The 14,165-nt window shown below is 49.0% G+C and overlaps 1 protein-coding gene across 1 annotated transcript in view; it reads right to left on the bottom strand.

Annotated features, from left to right (window-relative positions):
• The window catches only part of PTPA (protein phosphatase 2 phosphatase activator), a 38,707-nt gene extending 25,945 nt beyond the window's left edge, over positions 1 to 12,762 (bottom strand). Inside the window, exons 1-3 of the mRNA XM_074973441.1 lie at positions 12,695 to 12,762; positions 8,913 to 9,013; positions 5,780 to 5,866 (exon numbers count right to left, since the gene is read on the bottom strand). Coding sequence (XP_074829542.1) covers positions 5,780 to 5,866; positions 8,913 to 9,013; positions 12,695 to 12,719 — 213 coding nt within the window. The 5' untranslated portion in view covers positions 12,720 to 12,762. The remainder of the gene's footprint in view (positions 1 to 5,779; positions 5,867 to 8,912; positions 9,014 to 12,694) is intronic.
• Positions 12,763 to 14,165: the final 1,403 nt, after the last annotated feature.

The following is a 14,165-nucleotide window of genomic DNA, read 5'->3' as shown; positions in this document are numbered from 1 at the left end:
GTTCCCCACAGGACACAGTGTACTGTTTAGAAAGTATCCTGACTGCTACTGACTGATCTTGGTCAAGTCACTTTGACCCAGATCCTCAAAGGCGTTTAGGTTTCTAACTCCAAATTATTTCAATAGGAGTTAAACACCCAATACCTTTGAGAATTGGGGTCTGTTTCCCTGCTACTCTTTGTCTATCCTGTCTATTTAGACCGTAAGCTCTTTAGGGCAGAGTCTCTCTCTTACTAGGTGTTTACACAGTGCCTAGCACTAAGGGGCCCCAACCTTGATCAGGACCTTGTCATCATAGTCTGATTTCCAGCGGTACCAATCCTCTCTGCAAGTCAGATGATCAGAGCACATGGCCCTTCACAAATGCATACATACGAGATACGGTCACCGCCCAGAAGAGCTAACAGTCTCACTCATGCAAAGGAGAATTCCCAGGAGGAGAGATTGAGGAGGGACCTGAAAGCGGTTGGTGCAGGGGGGACAGGAGGCATTCCAAAGAGGAAGGAGGTGTGACTGACGACGTGAAGCTGAGAACGGAAGATGATGATGAAAGAGCAGTGAGAGGACACTGAGGAGCAAGAAAGGCAGAAGCGTCCAGCCCCTTGAAGGTAGAGATGAGGAGCTTGATTGTGATGTGAGGACAGAGAGGCAGCCTGGGCAGGGGTTAAAGGAGAGGCTGACAAGGCCAGAGCAAAGGGAGAGCAGGATTCTAAGTAGTGGAGAGCCTTGGGCGAGAGAGATGACTACGGGGGCAGAGACTGGCAGGCAATATAGAGCGTGGTTCAACACTGCCCGGGTACATGCAGCCTGCTGGAGAGCTTTAGGGTTTGAGCCCAGAACATGCAAACGCCCCCTGGGCCCAGAGCTGACGTCCTCTGAGGGCAGCACTACAACCCCGGTTCAGATGCAAAGCAGAAACGTGGTGGCAGGATCATTGTCCAAACCCCAATCAGTGGATTAAGCTGCAGAAGGCAGCACTAGGAGGGCCCGCTAACAACCAAGAGATATTTTCACCTGCCAATGCATTTGGGATTCTCCACTCCCGAGTCGGAGCAGCCAGAGCCGGCTGGGCCCTGGGCAACAGAGGCACCATGGTCTCAAGAGGGGATTCCTCCTTCAAGGAGAGAAAGAGGGCAGACGAGGCAGGGGCTGGTTTGACTTTGCTGGAGGCATCGACTGTGTGAAGCCGGCTGGTCTCCTGGGTTGTGGTTCAATTCTTCATGCTGCCTGTCAGAAGAGGACTAGGAAACAGCAGAGCCTAGCAAGTTTCTAGTCCTTGAAGCGCCACTGGAGGGGTTGGGGAGGAGAGACAGGCAGGCAGCGCTTTTCTGCCTTTGAACCAGCAGTGAGTCCCCCCTCCCCTCCCATCTCCCCGGCAGGGAGGTCTTTCGTGACATCTGCAGCTAGCTTAGCGGGTGCCTGTCCAGACACTGTCTCTGGAGGGGCTGCTGGAAACAGGTGAGGGTGCAGCATAGAGCCATACTGCAGGAATCTAGGATTTATCTGCTGCAAAAGGAGCCCCAAATCCAGAGCAGTGAAGGGGTCTAAAGAGGATGGCTGTGATTGGTGGGTGGACAAGAACAGATTAAAGCAGAGAAAGCACAGGGGGTACCCTAAGCACAGCATCTGCAGATGCACTGGGTAAGACAACAGGCCACACGCAACCTGGGAGCCACTGTAAGATCACAGGCTGGAATCAGTGACAGGGCGGCACCTGTGACTCAAGCGAAGTGGGATGAGACTATTATTAATTATCTGTACTGCAGTGTTGGAGCCCTTGTCGTTGATCAGAACCCCATGGCGCTAGGCACTGTACAAATCCAGAACACAGAGACAGGCCCTCCCCCAATGGGGTTGGGCTTGGGCTTGGTTTTCAGCTCAGCCAGACCTGGCTACCGCACTCCCCTCCAATTAACAACAGAGGCCCGGCAGTGGCTTTTGTTAAATAATTAAATAATGCCAGTGATTTATCCGTCAGCAGTAGCAGCTCATTACGAGCAGCTCCCGTATTTCAAACCCTCTCACCGAGCCGTGACTGCGGCACTCGGTGCTGGTTGGATAAATGGCTGGCAAGAAATTTTCTTCTTTTGTCCCCCTTGCAGTCTCTGCCTCCAGGCCTCAGGAAAGGGAGGCAGAGTCACGCATCCCTTCCTCACTTGCCTGCTTTAAAGGGATTAAAAAACAGCCCAGCTGAATGCAGGAGAGCAGGACCCAGCTGCTGGCTCAGCCATGCCAATAAATAATTAAAGAGACACAGCGCATTTTGGGCTTGGGGCCCTTTGAAAAGGGGCTTATTAAAAGGGGCAGGTTTCCATTGCCCAGCAGAATTAACATGGCAGAGGAAACTCATACTGTCAGGGGTGAACCCAGCCAGGGGAAACAGCAGGGCTCACAGGAACTCAGCAATCAGAACCACTGCAGCATGGTCTTGGGTGGCTAGGTTTTTAGAATCTATTTTTATTTTACCTTCCCAGGCATCCGAGCAAGGGCAAATCCTCCCCCTCCCCCTACCACCCCTCTTCTTTTTGTTGTGCTGATTTTGCATCCTGTCACCCTCCCAGACCAAAATCTGCCCTGTGATCACAAAGGTGAACCCTGTAGCCTCCTATGGAACAGTGACCTGACAGCATCTCTTGCAAGCATCAGCCAGCCAACTGGAGGCGATCAGATGGGAATGTCCTCTCTAGAGCCCAAGCAGTCAGGCTCCTTGGTGTCAAGAGTGACTGCCTCTTTCCCACCCTTCCCTCCTAGAATCCAAGCAAGGCACCCCAGAGCTGGGTGGCAGCCATTCAAGTGCAGGAGATTCCCAAATGCAAGTTGGAAGTGGGCAAACACCAGAAAAATACATGTGATCTGGAATCACAGGGACTATTTAAAGGGTAGGAGACCTCTCTGCAGGCTGCATGTTCTGTTACCCCAGTGCTGCTCACTTGGAAGCTCAAAATTAACCTTTCCCCACCACATTAGACCTGCATGCCAAAGCCACAGCTGTTACTATAGACTGGCCGGGAAGGCAGCTTTAGGAACATCTCCCAGCAAGCAGCCAGACACTCAGCCTCCACTGCGGGAGCCATACGCAGCCCACAGGCAGATGCGCAGCCCTCTTGTTTATTAAGTGCAGCCTCTGTTCAATGCAATACGAAAACCCAGGCCGGTGCCACAGAGGTTACAGTCTGAAGGTCTGGCCCTTCAAGGTGGATCAGCCCCTCCTGAGACGTGTGGAATGCACTCAGCCCCCAGTGACTTCATCTGATTTTAACAGGCGCTAAGCCTGCTCACACCCTAAGTGTGCTCACTTTGCAGGATCACACCCTAAGTCAGACACACAACAGGGTTCAGCCACTCAATATCCTGGAGACTGTTAGGTGGTCTGGTTTCTCCTCTCCCATCACTCCTTTCTTTGGTGGACCAACAAGTGAGCAGTTGCAAGGAGGACGTGCATGCACAGGAGGGATATGAGGGAGTGTTAGGTGCAGGAAGGAGTTCCACATGTTTGATCAGCAAGGAAGGTATAAAGATGCAGAAGGAACCTCAGCAGGGAGTAAGGAAGCAGGAATAAAATGGATGCAGCCTCATCAACAGGGCAACCCATGGGACCTTCCACCCCAGAGGAAAGCAGATTCATTTTGCCTTCAGTCATAGGTTTCTACCCTGCTCAGCATGAAGGCAGCAAGACAAGTTGTAGAAATTTTCTTAGTTGTTGACATCACATTTGGTATTTGTCATTTGCACTAAAACCATTTAAAGGGGATCTGCCAAGAGGGGAAAAAAACAGATTCATGCTTTTTCTGCTTCTTCAGGTTAAAGGCCTGAAAGGGTGGGCAGCTGGGGTTTAAAGTTATTATTCTGATTGTTTTATACATTAGAAATTCAGGTCTTGCTACCCTCTTTTCCCTGTAAGACTCTAGTGATGACTGGAGACCAACATGGTTATGACAGAGGCACACTGTGCAGGCAAATCTTGAACAACTGAAATGGGGAATGGTTTTTATTCAGACTGTTTAACATGGGATTTTGGCAGCTCCTATTTAACCAAATGCCTGAACAAAAGTTGGAAGAAAAGTGCTTTTGGTAGAGATTCCACACCCCTGTTCTTTCAGCAAAGGGCGAGAGAGTTTCTGAGCCACATGTCCAGTTCCTCAAGGGAAATCTAGAACATGGATGGCCAGCCCTGGCATGCCTGAGATCTCTAACAAAAACCAACATGTTGAAAAAAAGTTCCTTCTAGGCCTCCTTATCCAGAAAGCCACAGCCAGACAGGGCACAAGTCCATTCCTCCCTCTGCCACTTGAAGGTCTCCTTTAAGCAGCCCCATTAACCTGCACAGTTGTGACTGGTTATAATTGGAAAGAGCTAAGAGGGTCCCGAGAAATTCTCTTAGTCACTCTGCACTGGACTCAGTCCAGCGCTGCTTGGAAGATGAGTTCAGTGACTGACACAATAACCACAGGTCAGTGCTACACCACCGCTTACTTTGGAATAATGACGGAAACATGACAAGTTCCAGCAGGTAATGCACATGAAGAGGAAATCTGCAGCATAACCCTGAGAGTCCACTCTGAATCTCTCCTCTGACCTCAATATCCTGGAGACCATTAGGATGGACTCCACTATGCTGAAAGAACTTTCAGCACACTTGTACACGAGGAGCTGCAGTGTTACAAATGCCACTAGGTGACAGACACACAACTCTCCCAGGGAAACCAGGTCACTAATGCCCTACCTTTTCCTAAGGGCCTGCTGAACACCTCTGAACTAGTGCTTAGGGCACCTCAGTGCCAAGCTCATCTCTTCCCTCCCCAGCCTCCGCTCTGCTCATGTCTCATAAATCAAACTAAAAGAACACAAAGTGCAACATTAGACAGTCTGGACCCAGCCAAAAATCTGCCCCAAGCTCACAGGAGCCAATGCTGCTCAAGAAAGGGCCCAGCAGGGCTCAGTCAGAGTTCAGGCACGGCAGGGCAAGGCTAGCTACATGGAAGGATCCAGGGTAAACCTCTCTGCACCACACCCCTTGTTCAAACAATAGAGATTAGAGACTGTGACAGGCTTCACACCAAGGGGCAGGAGCGGCTGTAACTGCTGCCCAGACAACAGAGCAGGAAAGGGAGCTTGTTACAGTCTGAAGAATCTAACTGTCCCCTCAGGGGTGAAGACACAAGAAACCCAAAGAACGTTGGCACCGAAGGCAAAGGGGGAAGCAATATTTTGCCCATCTGTAGCATCTTTCAGCTCAAAGTAAACATGAATGAGCCCTCACTAGGAGGTCACTACTAATAACTCCATTTGAGAGATGGGGACACAGAGGTAAAGAGAGGTTAAGAGATTTGCCCAAGGTCACACAGCAAGTCAGTGAGACAACAGGAAGAGAACCCAAGGCTCCCAATCCTCCATTATAGCTTTTAAATAAGATGGCTTCTTGTTTTCTGGCTGAGAGCACGCAGCAATAGCGTAGTGGGTGTGGACAGAACAGGGCCCCTCTTCTTCACCCCGAGCCCCTATACACCCCAGCTTCCTCTCAGTTTGCTCAATTACAAGTTTTGCGAGTAAGCAAAAGGCACCTTGTTACCGGATGAAGCATTACATCTTGTACTTGTAGTCCCGACAGGCTGCTCTACCACTGTTAAAGAGGAAAGCAGATACAGTTTGGCTCCACTTTATTCTCTGTGGGACACCAGGAAAGCAGCCATTGCAGCCCTGGGCCCTGCTGTGGAAGGCACACCAGCAAAAGCAGAGCAAACGCAAGATTGGAAAGAACAGGGCTGGGCCCTTTTCCCACCTCAGATACTTTGTATTCACAGGTCAGCTTCTTGCCCTTGACACCTTCGTTCAGGGTGAGGATGAAGCCTATGTAGTCTGCATACGCCTGCAAACAAACACAAGTGGAAGGGGCATTAGCGGAGCACTGACAGTTACTTTGGAGGCAAGCAACGCCAGTGTGAGAAGCCTAGAGCAAACCAAAGGGACAATGCCCAACCCACGGCATCAGTTTTCTGGGATAGCCCAGGACACGGCTTGTTCTGCTGTTACTGCCTTGTCCTTGGGGACTCCTACACCGATGGGAACTCCTGGAACAGCACTAAGTGCACCCTGAGCCCTTGGTGGTGACATCACACCCAGCAAACTCTGTATAAACAGCCCAAACCACAACCTTCCTCCTTGAATCCCCTTACCAGGTTCCTGTCTCTTACCACACCACGTTCAAGCTCCTCATGTCCAGGCTTTGTACAATCTCGGCCCTGTCTACATCACTGCTTGTTTCTTCCTACTCCATATCACTTCTCCCAAACCTCTCCCTTTATCTACTTCTCCTGCTCTCTGTGTCAGGCCTTCTTTCACGCTGCCTGCAACTAGGAGAAGTGGCCGAAAGTTGCCCCAAACACATACCTTTCTCCTCTCTTCTTTCAACCCCACTGCTTGTGAAGTGCCATGTACGGAATATAGTCAGGCTGCTCAGGAAACACAGTGGCGAAGGTGAAAGTGCCACAAAGCCCTGGGACTAGGGAATGGCTTTTTTCTTTTTGGAGAAGACACGTTCAAATGTCTAGACGAGCTCATTGTCACCTGCTACCACCATGACTTCCTGCCACAGAAGTCCTGGGCAGAAATAAGACTTAAAGCCCAAGCAAGGGGACAAAGGAAGCTTCAGCCGCAGGCCTTCGTGAAGACCTTGTTATCATTTAAGACCCCTTGGTGGCATCATAGCTTGGACCCCATGCAAGAGTTATTCCCACCCTGCTGTCCCCACCCCTCAGCAGCAAGTTTGGACCACAGACACAAGAACACAGATCGTGACAGTTCCTGTGGTTCAAGCCTAAACATTTACCTCAGGAACTATGTGCTTTACCTCTGCAGCCCTTTCTTCTGCACCAAGCTAAGCAGACCCCATTAAAAACAGCCACCCCAGTGCCACTACAGGCCCTCTAAGTGGGACTGATGTTCTTGTTTTTTTTAACCATTTAAAATGATCTCTTCTCCTGGCTCTTCCACACAAGTTTAAAAAAAAAACCACACCAGACTGGCGAAAAGGGTGTTGGCCACAATGTGCTGGAGCAGACACCACATTGCTTGTGGACTTCAAGTTCAAGAAATGCTCAGAACTGTCAAACTCATTACATCACTCAGGCCAGTTAGACGAGAGGCTAAAGTCTCAACAAAACAGTATTGCTGACAAAGAGAATGGCCTCAATCTAGTCCAAAGGGAGCTGGGCTGACCAACTGTTGCAAGTTCACGCACACAGCGAGACGGATATAACACCGGGAAAAGCCAACTGCACAGAGAGCCTGAAGTTGTCTCAATGTATTGCAGTGTACCAACTGCAATTGTGCTAGTAGTAAAACTTTTGCTAAGAGCCCTTCCACGCCAGCAGAACCACCATATCTTCATCATCTCCCTTTTCCAACACCAACATTAGGAAGGGCCAACTTCTCTCAGTTTCTTGGCTTAGTACCTAGACTGCCAGCCACCTCAAGTTCAAGAACTACCATATCAGGGTTCATATTATACCATGGCAGGGTGGATCATAAACATAACTGTGGATGGAAAGCTATGTTATAACAATATTAAGAAATTATGTTTGGTGATCACACTTAAAATTTTGTTTCTGAACTTGGTTAAAACATGGAGGGTCATACAGAAAAGGAGACAACATGTTCTATAATGGCTGGCCCAAAAACAAGTTTTGCATGGATACTTCTGTACTGTGGACAGGGCTATAATCACAGGCCCTATCAACACTAAAGGGAAAACTATATTTGAAACCATCTCAAACTTTAGTTCAATCACTGCGGGGGTAAACCAGGTTCTAGCATGGTTTGAAGGGCCAGGGTAGACCTATCAAGACAGTTATAATCATTCTTATAAAGTCACTTTCTAGCCTAGACTCTATGCAGGAATGGGTAACACTTACAGGAGGACAGTTCTAATAGTTTTAGCCCACTCACCATGGCACTTTGGGCTCTGCCTACACTAGCCCTGAGTAAAGGTACCCATTACAACACGGTTAGGATTAAATCCTGAGTACTTGGTGACTTCTTTCTCCATAACTGGACTAAAGCCCTACACTGGCCAAAGCTATATCCTGCAACTTCTAACCATGTTGTAACCAGGTCTCCTGACTCTGTTTTAGCTGCAGCATAAATGAGACCTTACACTTCTTATTTACCAGAACCCAACGGAATATTTTTCACGTCACAACTGCTACCATCTGTAGACAGGGTTTAATACCATGGTCTCAATGAGATCAGAGTCACTCCAGCCACAATCACGTTTCTCAGACTACACCCTATCTGCACCGGTAACGTGCCTAGAACTCTGCTAGCAACATGTTTAAACATGATCATGAGGAGTACAGATCTCCTTGCAGCATAGACCATGCCTGTGTGTTAATCAAAACCCACAGAAGGATCTCTCTCCTCCTCTTCCAGGCTCTCATCCCTTCAACACTTCTGTAGAGGAAAAACAGTTCACCAGCACTGGTAGCAAAAGTGAGAGCGTAGACCCGGCTCAAGCATTTTACCACTGTGTTGTCTAATCCTACAGGTTGGCAAAAACACCTGAGCTCTGTCTACCCTACCGCTGCCACTGGTGATGAACTACAGGATACACTCGTGTCAACGTAGACAAGACCTACCTGCCATCAAAAAATTACTCCCCAAGCAAGAGCTGTCAGTATCCAAAAGCCCCCTATTGTTGTCATTAAAGGTTACTGGGGTAGACTAACTTTATGACAATTCACGTGGCATTAGCCATGCTGCTCTTTTGCTTTTAAAAAGGATTATTCCACATAGCTCAACCCAACCCCATTCAGTCCATTAGCTAGGCCCAAGCCAGGGTTAGCCTTTTCCATGCAAATGATGCCTCGGGGGCACACCAGGAACCTAAAAGACTGGCCCTGGACCCAGTTCCATACCTGAGAGCGTTTCCACTTGGCCATGTCGGGTACCATGTGTATTTCCTTTTTGGGGATCATGAAGCTCTGGCAGAGGGGAGGCGTTGCCTCCTCAGGAGAGCCTGGAAGACACAGAAGAGAGAGATGTCAAACATAGCCAGATAGTAAAGACTCCCCCTTTAACCCCAGCCACTTCTTAGATGGCAACATTAATTTTTCTGGACCAAAAGGTACTGAACTCTATGACCTGTTCTCACTCTCGTGCTCTGATCCCATCAGGTCTCACACACTAAGCAGCGTCAGGCCTGCTCAGTACCTTGATGGCTGAGCCCTAAGAAATCCAGGACACTGCAGAAAATAGCATTATTATTTATCATTTGTATTACCATAGCATCTAGGAGCCCTAGTCGTGGCCCAGGATCCCACTGTGCTAGGCACTGTACATTCACAGAACAAAAAGACCTGTCCAGCCCCAAAGAACTTACAATATCAGTATAAAACAAGAGACAACAGATGGAGGGGGGAGTATAAGTGAACAATGAGACTATATTGGTCAGCATGATAGGCAGTGGTCTCAGCACACCACCAGCCTAATCATCATCCAGTGTTTTGTAGGCGTCATGGCAATCATAGCATTAGGCTAGGTCTTCACTGCGAAAAGTGTGGTTTTACATTGGGAGCCATCTCCATGTAAAAATACATCCTCTTTTTGCAGTGAACACAAAGCATCAGTGATTCAGTAGGTGGCACTCTTCTCTCAGTACTCAACTAGTGTCCCTAGATTGGCTTTAGGGTGATACTGGGAAGTACGAACTGAGATTCTTTATAAAGCACTTTGAGATCCTGGGATGACAGGCACAATAGAAATGCAAATAATTAATGCATAACGTCAGCAGCATTCCTGCTCCCCAACCCAGGTACACAGTTAGCCAGGAACCCTCTTTCCCCTGAGCTTTCACAAAAAGGAAATAAACCCTGACATATGGGTCAGTCCTTTCCTAATTCCTCTGCAGTCCAAGGTGAACAACTGGTTCTAGTCTCAGCCTGCAGTCCCACGCGAGGACACTGCAGAGCTGGAAACATTGCCACAAGGTTAAATGCATATTTGCATCACATTGCCATTAGCAAACTTAAAATCAAGATGCAATACAGCAAACAGTGAATCAGAAAACCAAGAGGGTATTTAGCATGAAATAAACAGCTAGATCATAGTCCCTTGATTAATGCTTTCAACCATAGAACATTTCAAACCTTTGGTCCAGCACCGAGCACCCAGACAACACTTAAATAATCATTCTTAGTACTAACGGCAAATTCTAAACATGATTTTCCAACAAAAGCTGAACTGCCTAAAAGAAGAATGTTTATAATCACTTGCACAGTTAATACTGTCCAGAAGCGTTCACCAGCTCTTCCCTTTTCTCCAGCAAGGTAGCACTGTCTAGAATCACAGCAGATGACTAGGAGTCAAAACTCCTGCATTCCATTGCGAGCTCTGCCACAGCCTCACTGTGCTACTTCAGGAAAGTCATTTAATCTCTCTGTCCCTTAATTTCCCCTTCTACAATATATACCATTACCTCTTTGCAAGGGTGATGGGAGGGCTAGTTAACAGATGTTTGTAAAGTACTTTGAGAGCCCCGGATATGAAGGTGCAATGCATGTGCAATTTTATCTGTATTCAGAAAAGCTGCAGGTTACCAAACTCACAACTCAGTAATGTCACGTTATGGTAAGTGGTTTTTAAATAATGCTTTAAAATCAAAGACAATAAACAGCAAGTTCAACAAACTTTCAGTGCACTGATAAAGGAAGATGTGAAAACTCTGACCAGCAAAAAGATTGATCACCTGAAACAGGACAGAGGAGGATTCACAGACAGGATGGCCTGGGGATAAGACACTAGATTGGGACTCAGGAGGCCTGAGCTATGGTCCCAGTTCTGTCACTGTTGAGCAACTCACTTCATCTCTCTGCTTCTTCCCCCCACCCACCCCTTGTCTATTTAGAAAGCAAGTTCTCTGGAGCAAAGACTGTCTCTTACCAGGTACCTAGCACAAAAGGGACTACTGTAATATGTATACACACAATAACTTGTTTCTAGGCAAGAGCAAGGAACTGTGCTTTGAGGTGGAGAAGAGGGTATTTTGTGATGAGAACTGACCTTGACAATGGAGACTTTCCCAGTCCTTTCCCCACCAGGAAAATGCGGCTTATCCACCTGGATCTAATCCAGCTGAGAGAAGGCTTCTCAGGTAACAGAATACCTTGGCCCCTCAGTCAGAAACCAGCGAGCTGCTGGATCTCAGCTCTGCATTTGTTTCTTGTATTTGATTCTTTTAAGAATTAATTAACAGCTTTATTCACAAGTGACACAAGTAGCATTGTTAATTCCCTTCCAATTGTCATATATGGGGGACACACAAATCCCACTTGAATTTCAAAACAAAAACTGCTACTACATTTGAATCACCTCTGTACATTTGCTCCAAATTCTCTTCGGATCCTTTTCACTTCTATAGCACATAGTCTCTAAGGATCTCAAAGTATTTTCCACATATACTTAATTCCTGGGAGAAGGGTAGGTATTACCCCCATTTTACAGATAGGAAACTGAGGCTCCTAGATGCTAAGTAATTTGCCCAGAGCTGGAATAGAAACCAGATATCCTGACTCCCAATCCTCTGTTCTAACCACCAGCCTAGATTCTGAAATGGCCTGCACCAGGAGATGTTTAATATAGGTGGGAGAGAGACACTTGGCTGAGGAGCAAAAGAGTTGCTTTGGGCCAGTGGTCTATCCCCAGGTTAGCAACAGCCAGTGACAGTCAGGTAGAAGGCCCAAGGTGCCAACAACTTCAGTAATTCACCATTCCCCCACATCCCCTGGCTCAAAAGTGAAGTTGTGGGGGCTGCAGAGGGGGAGAGTAACCCCCCCCCCATAGTTAGCATCAGTATCTCTGGGGCTTCCAGTATAGGCCATCAGAATAATAATCTCAAAGAGGGGCATCACAACCTGCTCCTCCACACTATGAGGCTCCAAGCACAGGAACAGTCCCCCAAAGAGTACAGCAAGATCCCATCCCTACTAAGGGGCAGTGAACCTACATTACAGAATCCCCCCACTCACCCTTCCCATCCCAGGGTACATGGATTCATGAGAAGCCCAGCCCTCCCCACCCCCAACACACACTATGGGGCACAGAGACCCCCTACCCTCATAGAGAGCATCACCCAGCCTTCCCCCCCCCAAACACACACTATGGGGCACAGAGACCCCCTACCCTCATAGAGAGCATCACCCAGCCTTCCCCCGCCCCCAATACACACTATGGGGCACAGAGACCCCCTGCCCTCATAGAGCGCATCACCCAGTCTCCCCCCCCCAACACACACTATGGGGCACAGAGACCCCCTGCCCTCATAGAGAGCATCACCCAGTCTCCCCCCCCCAACACACAATATGGGGCACAGAGACCCCCTGCCCTCATAGAGCGCATCACCCAGTCTCCCCCCCCCCCCAACACACACTATGGGGCACAGAGACCCCCTGCCCTCATAGAGCGCATCACCCAGTCTCCCCCCCCCCCAACACACACTATGGGGCACAGAGACCCCCTGCCCTCATAGAGCGCATCACCCAGCCTTCACTCCCCACCAGGACGGAGCACGGGACCCTGCCCCCATAGAGGGCATCACGCAGCCTCCCCCCCTCTGGGCACCACACGAGACCCCTGCCCCCATAGAAGGCATCAGTGCCGCCCTACTCCACCACCAACCACCCGTCGCAGGGCTTCTCCCCACCTGTCTGCCGCTCGCTCTCTGCCATCTTCCTGGAACCAGGGCCCCGCCGTTATCACCTTTCACCTTTCACCCCTTAGCACAACTGAACAGTCGGGCGGCCATATTTGTGCCGGGCACGTCATCCACCATAGAGCTTCACGGGCGGCCATATTTGCACGGGGCACTCAAAAGTAGCTCGGGCGGCCATGTTTGTGCGGGGCGCTCCGGAGCCCACACGTCTACTCGGGCGGCCATGTTTGTGCGGGGCACTCGTGTCATTTAAGGAACCTTTGGGGGCTGTCAGGCCTCAAGGAAGTAGATAACCCTGTGGAACACGAGTCAGTCAGGAGCTAGGGGACTCCCCCACCTGCCTCTGAACTGGGTTATTGTGGGATGGGATGTAAGGCGGATCTGGATCTGGGCACCCCCAAAATCAGGATGTGTGTGCTTCAGAACCAGAGCCCACTTCATGCTCTAAAATCTGGGGTTGTGGCACGTCAGAATCAAGCCCAGCTCCGGATCCCCATGTCATGGGCGGCCTCTTCTCTGTTTTGCTGAAAACAGCTACGTTCAAAGACAAAAAAGGTTTCAAAGTAGGGCGACCACATGTCCCGTTTTGGCCGGACAGTCCCCTTTTTCAGCTCTGTCCCAGCCATCCCTACTTTTTTGAGAAAACTGGGCATTTGTCCCGGCTGCAAGGCAGAGCGGAGAGCAGTGGCTGCTGCCTGGGGGGCAGCTGAAAGCAACGGTGCCCGCCAGCAGCAGCAGAGAAGGTGGTGCAGAGCTTGGGAGGTCAGCCTTATCTGCAGGTGGCATGGGGCTCAGGCGCTCAGCCGCAGCTGCAAGCGGCATGGGGAGGGTGGTTCTGGCACCTTGTGTGTGGTGGAAGAAGGGGGGGGGCGCTCGGGCAAGCCCCAGGCTGTCCCATTTTTATTTTCAGAAATATGGTCACCCTATTTCAAAGTCAAGCACGCAAAAGTCATAAATGCCAGAATTAAGGTTCTGCCTGCTTGCCCATCTGCATTACACTACAGCCTTTCATTACAGGAACATGGAGTATTGTTTCCATAGGATCCTTGCGAAATAATTTTTTGACAGGGGCAAAACAAGGTATTTTTTCCCTAATCTCATTCTCAGAAATGGCTTGGTTATTTTTGCTGAAACTTTCCCAAAATATTCAGCCTGTGGCAGACATCCCGCACTGAATGTTCCAGCTTAAATACTTGAAGTTTGTCGTGGTATAAGCAAGTGAAAACTATCGTAAAATGGAAAGCGTAAAATAATCTGAACTATAGATGCCACTACCAGTTCTGCCTATAATAAACTAAACCCCCAGTTCTAAATACGCCCAAAACCCAACCCCAGCTCTGGCCCATAATTTTGCAGATGGCTCCTCTCTTTATTACGGGAGGGATGAGGGAAGAGAACCAGACATCTCTAAACTGTAGGAGGGCTGGAAATCCAGACACAGGTCCAACTACTGTGGCTTGAT

The sequence above is a fragment of the Natator depressus genome, chromosome 16 (genome assembly GCF_965152275.1).
Source record: "Natator depressus isolate rNatDep1 chromosome 16, rNatDep2.hap1, whole genome shotgun sequence".
Classification (NCBI taxonomy): domain Eukaryota; kingdom Metazoa; phylum Chordata; order Testudines; family Cheloniidae; genus Natator; species Natator depressus.
Note: the sequence above shows the minus strand (reverse complement) of the source record. Positions and strands in the feature narration are given on the sequence as shown.